Source organism: Mobula hypostoma, chromosome 3 (genome assembly GCF_963921235.1).
Source record: "Mobula hypostoma chromosome 3, sMobHyp1.1, whole genome shotgun sequence".
NCBI classification, from domain to species: domain Eukaryota; kingdom Metazoa; phylum Chordata; class Chondrichthyes; order Myliobatiformes; family Myliobatidae; genus Mobula; species Mobula hypostoma.
The window spans coordinates 99,211,924-99,225,066 of record NC_086099.1 but is presented as its reverse complement, the minus strand read 5'-3'; the positions used below and the strand labels follow the sequence as shown (position 1 = coordinate 99,225,066).

General features: G+C 40.5%; 1 protein-coding gene across 4 annotated transcripts in view; it reads right to left on the bottom strand.

The window, feature by feature from the left end:
* Positions 1–13,143, bottom strand: part of wdfy3 (WD repeat and FYVE domain containing 3) — a 369,321-nt gene that overhangs the window by 132,033 nt on the left and 224,145 nt on the right. For all 4 annotated transcript variants that reach the window (XM_063043525.1, XM_063043526.1, XM_063043527.1 and 1 more), the window contains 2 exons: positions 7,308–7,468; positions 6,048–6,159 (listed from right to left, as the gene is read on the bottom strand). In XM_063043525.1, the coding sequence (XP_062899595.1) occupies positions 6,048–6,159; positions 7,308–7,468 (273 nt within the window). The remainder of the gene's footprint in view (positions 1–6,047; positions 6,160–7,307; positions 7,469–13,143) is intronic.

Here is a 13,143-nt window from a genome sequence, read left to right as displayed (position 1 = left end):
AACTGACATTTCAATGACAAACTCTGCCATCTTCATTAGGGATGATGCCCGGGCTCATCTAGTCCAGTGGCATTTATACCTCCATTGTCCATCCCTCCTGATTGATTAATCCTCAATCAGATTTTCTCTCTCCCACCTAGTTTACAATCGAATTCCAGTTCTTCCTTAGAGCGAGATCTCCATCTTTGTTAAAACTCTTTTCCTCGAGTTTTATTTCAATAGCTTGCTTTACCGGGAGGTCCCAAAAGCCACTGGTGCGGCACAGTAGTTTTGGGCCGTCGAAATCAATCCTATGGCCATTGCAAATGCAGTGTTCTGCTACCGCCAACTTCTCCAGGTAAGAAATGGATACACCTCCTGTGCTCCTTGATGTGGGTTTCCACCGTGCGTCCCATCTGGCTGATAGACACTGTTCTGCGTTCACAGGGAATCCTGTAAACACCAGCCCAACTGAGTGTGCCAGGTCATCTTTGACCCACATAAGCTGTGAATTGAGCTTCCTTATGGGTTTGTAGATGGAATTAATCCAGTATTTCTTCAGGATCTTGGTGACCCTTCCAGAACCCCCCATGATCATGTGATACCAGGATCTGAGACCAACATGTGAGCAGACTTCAGGACGGTGAACTCACAGAATGCATCCAGCCCAGAAGGTGGAACTGGCCAAGTACTAAAAACCTATGCTGATCAACTGGCTGGAGTGTTCACTGAGATCTTTAACCTCTCGCTTTGGCAGTCTGAGGCACCTGCCTGCTTCAAACAGGCTTCAATTATACTGGTGCCTAAGAATGTAAAAACCTCCCTCAATGACTATTGTCCAGTAGCTCTTACTTCTACAGTAATGAAGTGTTTTGAAAGGTTGATGATGAAACATGTCAACTCCTGAGTAAGAAGTGACCTGGATCCACTCGAATTTGCCACTGGAGCAACAGGTGCACAGCAGATGCCATCCCATTGGTCCTTCACTCAACCCTTGAATATCTGGACAGCAAACCTGCATACATCAGGATGCTCTTTATCGATTACAGTTCGGTATTCAATACCATCATTCCCTCAAAATTAATCAAAATGCTTTAAGACTGTGGCCGCAATACCTTCTTGTGTGAACAGATCCTCGATTTCCTCACCTGCAGACCCCAGACAATTCAGATTGGCAATAACATCTTCTCCGGGTTCTCCATCAGCACAGATGCACTACAGGCTGTGTTCTTAGCTGCCTGATCTAGCTGCTTTACACTTATGACTATGTGGGTAAACACAGCTCGGCTGAATCAAAAGTGGTGGCAAATCAGCATATAGGAGGAAGATTGAAAATCTTGAGTGGTACTATAACAACATCCTCTTACTCAATGTCAGCAAGACCAAGGAGTTGATTACTGACTTCAGTAGGAGGAAACCAACGGTCCATGAGCCAGTCCTCATTGGAGGATCACAGGTGGAGAGAGAGGGTCAGCAACTTTAAATTCCTCGGGGTTATTATTTTCAAAAACCTGTTGTGGTCCTAGTACACAAGTGCAATCATGAAGAAAGCACGGCTGCGCCTCTACCTCCTTAGGAGTTTGCAAAGATTTGGGATGACATCTAAAACTTTGACAAACTTCTATAGATATGCTGTGGAGAGTACAAGGACTGTCTGCATCACAGCCTGGTATGGAAACACCAATGCTCTTGAATGGAAAATTCTACAAAAAGTAGTGGATACAGCTCAATCCATCATGGGTAAAGCCCTACCATTGAGCACATCTTCACTAAGTGTTGTCGCAGGAAAGCAGCATCCATCATCAGACCCCACCAACCAGGACACGCTCTCTTCTCGCTGTGGCCATCAGGAAGGTGGTACAGGAGCCTCAGGACTCACACTACCAGATTCAGGAACAGTTACTACCCCTCAACCATCAGGCTCTTGAACCAAAGGGGATAACTTCACTTGCCCTGTCACCGAAATGTTCTCACAATCTATGGACTCCCTTTCAAGGACTCTTCATCTCATGTTCTCAATATTTATTGCTTATCTATTTATTATTATTATTATTATTATTATTATTTTCTTTTTTTACTTGCATAGTTTGTTGTCTTTCGCACACTGGTTGAGCACCTAAGTTGGTGTAGTTTTTTATTGACTTTATAATGGTTATTATTCATAATGGATTTTTTAAGTATGTTTGCAAGAAATATGAATCTCAGGGTTGTACTTGGTGACATACATGTACTATGATAATAAATTACATGTACCAGGATAATAAAGTGGAATATCAGAGAGGTGGAGTTTGGAGTGTGAGAATACAACAGCAGCTCCCAGAAAAGGTGTGAAAGAGGTGATTGGTTCAAGAGGTTGATAAGAGTAGGGAAAAACCTGTTCTTAAGTCTGAACATCTGGGCTTTCAAGGTCGTATATTTTTTCCCAGAAGGTAAAAAAGAGAAAAATTAATAGCCAGGGTGACAGGCATCCTTGATGATATTATTGATTTCCAGAAGCAACATATTATGAAGATGGTAATTTATTTTCGTGGATGGTGTGCTATCTACAGTGGAACTTGCAGAAGGTGGTGCTATTGTGTATTTGCAGCCTTTTGCCTTTCTCGATGAAAGAGCTTATGGGTCAAAGTTGATGTCCAATAGATAGGCAATCAGTGAGGGTGAGATTGAAGGCAGGGTACATCAGACATCCCACCTCTCCCGGAAGATCCGGGAGTCTCCCACATATTGATAGTGGCTCCCTGACACCCGGGAAATTATATACAATATCCCGGAAATAGATTTTTTTGAGAGGGAGAAGGAGACAGAGAGCGAGCATCCTGATTGGTCTCTCTTCGTGCTAAGAGTGGTCCCCAACCACCGGGCCACAAGGAAACAATATGATTTGGCGATATGAAACGATATGAGTCATTTGCACCTTTCCTCATTCCCTGTCACGCACTGTTGAACTTGAACGCACGCGAGGTCATTACCTGCGCGTCATCCATGTCAGCCCGGGAAGAAGATCAACTCCTCGAGCTTGTAAATGACGGCGGGTTGAAAAATATGTTTGATATAACATCTCTGCCGGCATTCTGGATCAAAGTCAAGGCTAAATATCCTGAGATAGCCATGAAAGCACTGAAAACATTGCTTCCATTTCCAACATCATATCGCTGCGAAGCGGAGTTTTCGGCAATGAATGCAACGAAAACTAAATTGCGGAATAGACTGGACATAAGGAACCCCCTTCGAGTATCACTGTCTCCCATCACCCCTCGATGGGACCGTCTTGTTGCAGGAAAACAAGCTCAGGGCTCGCACTGATTCAGCGATATGGGTGTGTTGCAATGGTTTTATATGTTCATACGGGGAAAATATGCGCTGTGTGTTTAATATCCAAACGTTACTTAAAATGTTATGATGCTATTGACTTATCACCTATATTCCGGTTGTGATTAATACCCACCCCCCCCTCCCCAAACGGCCGGTCCGCAAGAATATTGTTAATATTAAACCGGTCTGTGGTGCAAAAAATGCTGGGGACCCCTGCTAAGTAGAGCTAGCAGTTTTCTCTGTGGGCAGGCTTTACAGTCGACCTCAAAAATAATGACAGTGTTGCTCGCTGCACTGTTTGCAACAGTGACTTTTCTATTGCCCATGGGGGCTAAAATGTAAAAGACATGTTGTGGTAAGTTTAACAGGTGTCATTACAGCACAGCTAACGTTATTTAAACTAGCTGGCTAGCTGCTAAGGAGCTACACTACTGATGTCCTACGTGATGAGGCCAAACTCCCTGTAGACTTGCTTAAAGTTGTAACAGAATAAACATGATAATATAAGTACATATTTTAATGTCACATTCGCTGCATATACCCAACTTGGTTTACAGATTAGACAAAATCACTAAACAAAGTATTACATACACCCTTGGAGGTCAACGGGAGGGGATGGGGGGGGCAGTGCTACCTCCCTGAAATGGGTTTTTGCAGGGTGAGATGTCTGGTACATGCAATGCAGAATAAAGGTGAACTGCTGCATCTTTTCTGAAGAAAATTGCTCATCTTTTCTGGGCCTACTGCATATTGCTCTTTGGATGAGGCCATTTTCAATCTTAAATTCATCAGTTAAAATATAGTCACTATTTAAATGAGCACATTGACTTTTGAATTTTAATGACTTCCTTTCCTGCATAAACAATGTGCAGACTGGCATCGGGGAAATAAGATCAGGGAAATTAAAGTGTCGCTAAAACTGTGGTCTGGGATATGAGTTCAAATTATGAAACAATAGCACCAATACTGGGGAAAGAAGGATGTTGAATTGAGTAATAAACAGCATCCTAGTTAGTCAGAGGGAGATGATGGCAGCAGACAGGGTGAATAGGGAATACATAGTTTCCAGAATGGTATAAAAGCATAGAGACAACAAAAAGAAAGGAAACTAAAGATCAGCCCTGAGATGAGAACTAAGGAAATCCAAGAATTTATTAATGAGGAAATAGCTAAAAGATAATTTGAAAATGTTAAGAAAATTGGACAAAGTTGGCCTAGATTTATGAAGGTAAATAATTTTGAGGACTTATTGGAAGAATTAAAAATTTGACACGCAGAAACATAGAAGTGGAACAGTTTTATGGTGTCTTTGGAGTTTCAAAATACTTTTGATAAGGTGACACAGAAGAGGCCATTAAATAAAATCAAAGCATGCTGTTGTTAGTAATGGGATGACCATTTGTTAACAGGGAAGAAACACAGAGAGGAAACAGGATTCTTAGCTTAAGAAATGATGATAAGTGGGGTGCAGCTAGAATTGGTGTTCACAAATAATTTCAATAATTTGGATAAGGGAATCATATAATACACCCAAATTTGCTGATATACAAACCTGGTAGCTGTGTGAAGGATGCAGGAAGACTTCAGGAAGATGTACTTAAGCAAATATACTTAGTGAATAGGCAAAAAACATGAAAATTATGTTCTGATTTATTGGAACAATTAGACTAGCAAAGTTTTTTTAAACTATTTTTGTATACAGGTGTTTGAAAGATGTGTGGATTCAGGAGGTATTATACCAAAATCACTGAAATTTCAAATTACAGATACAGCAAGTAATTAGAAAGGCATGTCTTTATTGCAAGAAGAATTTAATACAACTGCCTTGCTCCAATTACATAGGGCCCTGGTATGATCACATCTGATTTCCCTAAAAAAGAGAGGATATATACAGGTCGACCTTCACTAACCCAGCACCATTAGGACCTGAGGAGCACCAGATTAGTGAAAATGACGAATTACAGAAGGATTGCATTAAGCATAATCAGTGCTGGATTATCAAAGGAACTGGATTACAAGTAGTCAGATTAGTGAACGTCAACTGTACTTGCAATCAAGTGAGAGTAGTGATGGTACAACCAAATTGAGTCCTGGAAGAACAGGCGTATTGTGTGAGGAGAGATTCAGACAGCTGGTTCTGAATCCCAAGTTTATATACAAAATTTCTTTTACAGACCTTGGCAAGATAGATGCAAATATGATAGTTCCCTTATCTAGAATGTCCAGAACAAGAAGTCACACACTCAGGGTAATCAGCCACACATTCAGGCCAGAGATAAGCAATTTTTTTCACCAAAACTCAGTGGATTTTTGCCATTCAAGAGGACTGTGGGTCTCATTCACTGAATACGTTCAAGAAAGATGCTGATAGACTTTTTAAAGTTTAAGAAATCATGTGGTAATAAAGTGAAAAGTCAGCCACAATTTCATTAAGTGATGGTGTAGGTTCAAAGGTTAGAAAGGGCTAGTCCTGCTTTTAATCATTTTATACATACGTGGTGTAAAAGCCTCACCACTGGACCAGATTATGCTTATGAAAATAATGTGCACAGTAAGAATTGGTTACAAATCATTTTGAAAAGTATGGATATTAAAATAGTGAGTATTTGAAAAAAATAAAAGTTCCCATCAGATAGAAAGTTATTCCTTACACATAACTGAGAAACCTAGGATTTGAACTTTCAACATTAGGTTTAAAATCATTCAAGTCTTTGTAACTGATTGTAAGTCAATTAATTGTTTTATTGATACCATACCCAAGTATCCTATCAGAGCTGCACCAATAGTTCTTGCTGGTCCATTTAAGTGGCCTGCAGCATTATGCAACAGTTTTACTGGCGTAGCATTTTCATGAGAGGAAATGGCCATCTACAAAACACAGAAAAAACAGTTAGCAGCTAAGTAGTTCCTAAATTTACCCTTCTGCTTTAAAACCGAAAAAGGAGCAGAAAAATCACATTACTGCAAAATATATAAATAAGCTACTTCTGCTCAACTTAAATAGTCAATTTCACTGACTTTTCCTCACTGAAGTGCCCCCTTCTTCAAGCTATTCTTTCTTCACAAATCAGGTTTCTTTTTATGCTTATCCAAGAAAGCAAAAAAATAAGCAGCACTGACTGGCCCCGCACAAAAAGGTGCTTTACCATTAGAAACGAAAACCCAAATTGATAATTGCAAACTGAAGGATGAAATAATTAAACCTCCTGTTCACACAAGAATCAATAATGTTAGTTGCACTAACAACAGAATACATTTCTGGTTTTACTACTTCATTTGGATAAATAGTATTTTTTTAAAAATGTAACTTTTTCATAAGAACACGTAACATAGCACAGCATAGGCCCCTTAGGCCAGAATGTTCTGCTGATCCTTTAAACAATTTCAAGATCAATCTAACCATTCCCTTCAACAAAGCCTTCCATTTTTCTTTCATCCAGGTACCTACCCAAGAGCCTCATTAACGTCCCTAATATAAATGCCTCTACCCTGGCAGTGCATTCCATGCTGCATTACAAAACTTGCCTCTGAAATCAGCCTTATACTTTCCCTCCATACCTTAAATTTATGCCCCTCTATATTAGCCACTTCTGTCCAGGGAAAAAAGGCTCTGCCTGTCCATTATATCTATGCCACTTATCATCTTGTATGTCTCTATTAAGTCACCTCTCATTCTCTGCAAGGAGAATCTGGGCACTGATCAAGAGTGGAAAATGTTGCAATTCTAAAAATTCTGAAAAAGGAGGGAACTGGTTAGATTACACCCAACTGTACCCTTGAGATTCCTGCCAAAGGATTAAAAAGATTATTAGAGCCCATTAGGCCTTTAACAACAAGGGATCAAAGGGACAACTGGAGTTTTAATCAATTTAATTCTCAGGACTACAAAATTTAACTGCAGCCGCGATGCAGCATAAGATGCAAACAACAGCCTGGATCGATCATGGCCCAGGCTCAGGTCCAGTGCTTTAATTTGTACAGTTCTTTTGAAGGGAAGGCTCAGAATGATTACTCACCTGTTTGGCTATTGCTTTGCTGTCCACTTTGTTGTAATTTTTCCTAATTCTGGCCACCGTAAGTGTAGAGACTGATAGTGCATAAAGTGCAAATGATACTTTCTCTTCAGGAATCAGGCTGATAGGAGATGAAATCGCCATTTCAGGTTTTGAGTCCCTGCCTTTACAAAAAGAAGAAAAAAAGATAAGATTAATAATTTTAAAAATGTTACATACATATTCAAAGAAAGCAGCAAATCTATTTAAAAGAAGCCACTGGAGAAGAAGCTAAAATTTTTTATACACAAAATTTGCATTTTGTATAAATGCACTGTCAGGACATTGACAGCGTCCTGACAAGCTGCATCTCCATCTGGTATGGGAACAACACAGCGCTGGACTGGAAGTCCCAACAAAGGACTGTGAGAATAGCCGAGAGGATCATAAGGGTCTCCCTGCCATTCTTCAAGGGCATTTAACAGGAGCGATGAGTACACAGGGCCTTTAGCATTGTCAAGAATCCCTCCCATCCATCCAGCATCCTCTGACTTTCTACTATCCAGCAGGAGACTCTGATGTACAAAGACAAGAATGGTCAAGATGGGAAAAAAACTTCTTCCCTCAGGCCAATAGGCTCCTGAACTCTCTGCCACATTGCAGTCAAAGTGTCACCGGCTACCTATCCTATAATATTTAATTCTTGCACTTTACTTTGTTTACGCGTAATTCATTTGCAGATTTAATTCTTATTTTCCTAAGTTATTGTGTATTATTGTGCTTTATACCTTGGTCTGGTGAAATGTCGATTTGTTTGACGGTATATATGTATATAGTTAAATGACAATAAACTTGACCTGAAAACTTGTAGGTATATGTCACTTTCCAAAACAATTATTCAAAATCACTATGGCTGATATCTTTCAACTCTTACCGTGGCTGTAATAACAATACTTTAAAACTTGGTGCAAGCACATTTTTCACAATGGATCTAAGCACGTTTCATCTGATCTCTTTTTTTATAAACTGTTTTACTTTTGAAACATGGAATCATGCTAAATTCAGCATGCAGCAGCAGTTCAGAAGCAACTAAACCAATTGATAATCTTTATATTTCCGGCAGAATATGCAACAAGTAATGGGTAGTGGACTCTTTGTTATCACTTATCAAGCTTGTCTTTAAAGAAAGTTTGCAGCTTAACTGATACACTTCAGCCAAGAGCAGCAATTGAAATGAAGCCTTTATAAACAAGAGCATATGCTGAGCCACTAGCTAATACAATCTAAACTCATTTGAATTTAGCTTTACTGTGTGCTATACATCATTGAAATGTAATACAAAGCTTTATCCATGCTATACATTAGCTTGAAATATTGAGCTGAAGTGGTGAAATCATGGGCAGAGATTAGGTGGCAGAAAAGCTACAGATATAAACAGGACATAGCCACTGAAAAAAGTAGTTTATTGATAATGAGTGAAGCGAGATACGAAGGGGCAGTGCTTAAACAGCTAAAATCTGAGTATCTGAATGCATTTGTACAACTGGGTTGGATTTGAAAGTATAGCTAGCGGTGTGGCTGCATGTGACTAAGATTGAATAGTTGGTATTTAAAGAAGTCAGACAAACTACAAAAAAGGAGTGTATGGATAGACGTATTAAATGAGCCATGATCTGCTCCAGAGGCAAAACCTTTTCCTCAAAATCAACAATGACTTTGTAATCAATACGGTTTGTGTGTGGTAGGTCGTATCTAACCTATCTCATGGAATTTTTCGAGAAGGTTACGAGGAAAGTTGATGAAGGAAAGGCAGTGGATTTGTCTACATATACTTCAGCAAGGCCCTGGAAAAACTGCCACATGAGAGACTGGACCAGAAGGTGAAGTCGCTTAGCATTCTGGATGAAGTAGCATTGGATTTCACACTGGCTTAGTGGGAGAAGCCAGTGAGAAGTTAGTATATGGTTGGCTCTTGGCCCTGTGAGTAGTTGTAAGGAGTGGTGCTGGGTCCACTGTTGTTATTCATATATATTAATGATTTAGAGAATATGTTGTAAACTGGATCAGCAAACATGCAGATGATTCCTATACCGTGAGTACAGTGTACAGTGAGATAGGTTATCAAATATTGCAGCATAATCTGGACCAGTCAGGAAAATACGAGGGGTGATTGATAAGTTCGTGGCCTAAGGTAGAAGGAGAGGAGTTATTAACTTCAAACTTTCTGCATTTTCACTCAAAGAGCTGAACTGCACATGCGCGTAACGAGAGCTGTGTAACTCACCTTGTTCTACCTTAGGCCACAAACTTATCAATCACCCCTGCTGTGAACCACCTGGAGGTCCAAGACGCTCTCGTTACATGCACATGTAGTTCAACTCATTGAGTGATAATGCAGAAAGTTTGAAGTTAATAACTCATATCCTTCTACCGTGGGCCACGAACTTATCAATCATCCCTGCTGTGGACCACTTCTGTATGCTCCATGACCACTGGACTAAGTGTGTACATATAGGAGGGGACTATATTGAAAAATAGATGTGCTAGGTTTTCTAAAATTCACTTCTTCTAACTTAGGCTACGAACTTATCATTCACTCCTCGTAGACTGAAAAATGACATATGGAATTTAATACAGATAATAATGTGAGGTGTTGCACTTGAGGAGATCACACTAGGGTAGAACTTACCACAGTGAATGGGAGGGTGCTAAGGTGTGCTGTGAACAAGGGAATCTGGGAATACGGATCTATAATTCCTTGAAAGTGGTGTCACAGGTAGATAGGGTCATAAAGAAAACTTCTGGCACAGTGGCCACCATAAGTCTGTGTACTGAGTATAGGACGCAAGGATGTCATGTTGAAGTTACATAAGATGTTTGTAAGGCTGAATTTGGAGTACTGTATGCCGTTCTGGTCACCTATGTACAAGGAAGATATTAGTAAGTTTGGAAGAGTACAGAGAAAAATTACAAGGTTGCTGCTGGGAAAGGAGGACCTGAATTATAGGGTAAGGTTTAAGGGGTTAAAACTTTATTCCTTGGAGCATAGGAGAATGAGGCAAGATCTTATAAGAGATATGCAAAATTATGCCCAGTGTAGATAAAATAAGCACATGCAGGCTTTTCCTCCTAAGGTTGAATGAGACTAGAAATAGAGGTTTTGGATACAGGGTGTTACAAGTGTGGAATCAGCTGCCATTGTAAGTGTTGGATGTGGGTTCAATTGTAACATTTAAGAGAAGTTTAGATAGGCACATGTATAAGAGGGCTAGGGTCTGTGTTTGGACAAATGGAACTAGGCAGAAAAAAAAGTTTGCCACAAACTATATGGTCTGAAGGGCCTGTTTCTGCACAATTGTGCTCCATGACATGCTTTCAAAACTCCAGATTCACAGCATCCAAAGAGCTGAGGAGGCCAGTGTTGGGTCTACAGACTAACCCACAGAAGGTGAAAGGGCCAAAAATTGTCTTGAATTAGTGAGGATGTTAATTTATTTCAAGGTGGTTTTGAGAACTTACTTGAAACACTTCCTGTTCTGGTAATCTTTTCCCATGATGGAGATTATTATCAAAGTTGAGGAAGCATTTGGAAGATTGGTATCAAGTATGCAAATATTATTGCCTATTCTTTGCAGCATGTTGTGACTATTCTCGGGGATGCTGGGCTGGGAGAGGACACTTATATAGGATCATTTATTCTGCCAGTAGACAATTTTGTGCAGGCAGCATTAATTGTACATCTCCAGTGCTTTGAATTGCAACCTGCAGGTCGTACTCACTTCTGCAGCATACCCATCCGTGTTTCATGCAGAGTTTGAAACCCTGATCATTAGGCATGCTGTACTCCCTTTTCCCCCAAAACCAAATGTTACGACAAAGACATAGCAAAAAATTTCATCTCTGATACCTGCCTTTGCCGAGAAGTGGCTCTAAGGATATGGAAATTCCAGCCACATTTTCAGAACCTCAGTGTGCACCTCTATTGATTAGGGAGGTTGGGAGCGAGATGGTTTAGATCAGTGGCTGGGTTGAGAGAACACCTTACTTTTGGAGGTGTTTAGGGCAAGGTCTATTATTTCATATCCTTCAGTGAAAGAGTCAATAACTTGGAACTCAGTCTCCAACGCATATGCATGTGTCATCTATATTCTACAGCATGATGACTGATCTGGCAACGACTTTGGTTCTGTAACATAGAACATAGACATCTACAGCACATCTTCCGTCACTCCAAGGAGAAAAAGCCAAGTTCACTCAACCTATTCTCACAAGGTAGGCTGTCCGATCCAGGCAACATCCTTGAAAATCTCCCCTGCACCCCTTCTATGGTATCCACATCCTAGTGAGGTGACCAGAACTGAACACAGTACTCCAAGTGGGGTTTGACCGAGGTCTTGTACAGCTGTTCACATTACATCACGGCTCTTGAACTCAATCCCAGTTTACGAATGCCAACACACCAAAGCCTTCTTAACATTATCAACCTGCACAGCAGCTTTGACTGTCCTATGGACACCCACCCCAAGATCTTTCTGATCCTCCACACTGCCAAGAGCCTTACCATTGAAACTATATTCTGTCTTCAAATATGACCTACCAAAATGAACCACTTCACACTTATCTGTGCTGAACTACATTTGCCACTTTTCAGCCCAGTTCTGCATCCTATTGATGACCCGCTGCAACATCTGACAACCCTCCAGACTACTCACACCACAACAAACTTACTAACCCACCCTTCTACTTCTTCATCCAGGTCATTTATAAAAATCACAAAGGGTGGGGGGGTTCCCAGACAGATCCCTGCAGATCCACTGGTCACCGACCTCCATGCAGAATACAAACCATCTACAACCACCCTTTGCCTTCTGTGGGCAAGCCAATTCTGGATCCACAAAACAAGGTCTCCTCGGATCCCATGCCTCGATACTTTCTGAATGAGCCTGGCATAGGGAGCCTCATCAAATACCTTGCTGAAATCCATACACATTACATCCACTGCTCTACCTTCATCAATGTGTTTTGTTATATTCTCAAAGAGTTCAGTCAGGCTTGTAAGGCACAACCTGCCCTTGACAAAGCCATGCTGACTATCCCTAATCAGATTATGTCTCTCTAAATTATCATAAACCTTGCCTCTCAGGATCTTTTTCAACAACTTCCCCACCACTGAAATAAGACTCACTGGTCTATAATTTCCTGAGTTATCTCTACTCCCTTTTTTGAACAAGGGAACAACATTAGCAACCCTCCACATTTTGGAATTGAGGCAATGGAAGGTGAACACTTTTTCATTCACCTGCAGACTTACTCCACTCCAGTAAGAAGCTTCATGAAGGTATGCTGAAGTACAGCAATATACCTGGAAGACTGAGAAAAGAGTTGGAGTTTGTTTGACCCTGCTGTGATTGGATCTATAGTGTCCACATTGCTATAATCACGGCCTGCATGCCATGGTGTAGCAGACTCAGAAAAGGATCCCTTGATTGTAGCCAAATTTAAGAAGGATTTCTCACACATCGAATGAGGATCATATCTAAATTCACTCTGTATACAAGATATATGTATACAAGATATATATGGCCATTAGAAAATGAAGAGAAGGCTTACAATGACTCTCCTGTAGCAGATAGCAGGGAGACCTTTCTGCAACTACCACAATCAGTTGTACTGCCTTTCCTGAGGACAGTTATGATCACAATGTCTGCCATATTCTGTTTTTAGATAGAGAGATTAGGTTTTGAATGTGCATCTGAAGTTCTGCTCCAGAAAGTTCTGAAATTCCAACAGGGAAACTATCTACTCCAGAGGTTTGTTATTTTCAACTGTGATAATCGTCTTTTCAACTTTTTAATCTATC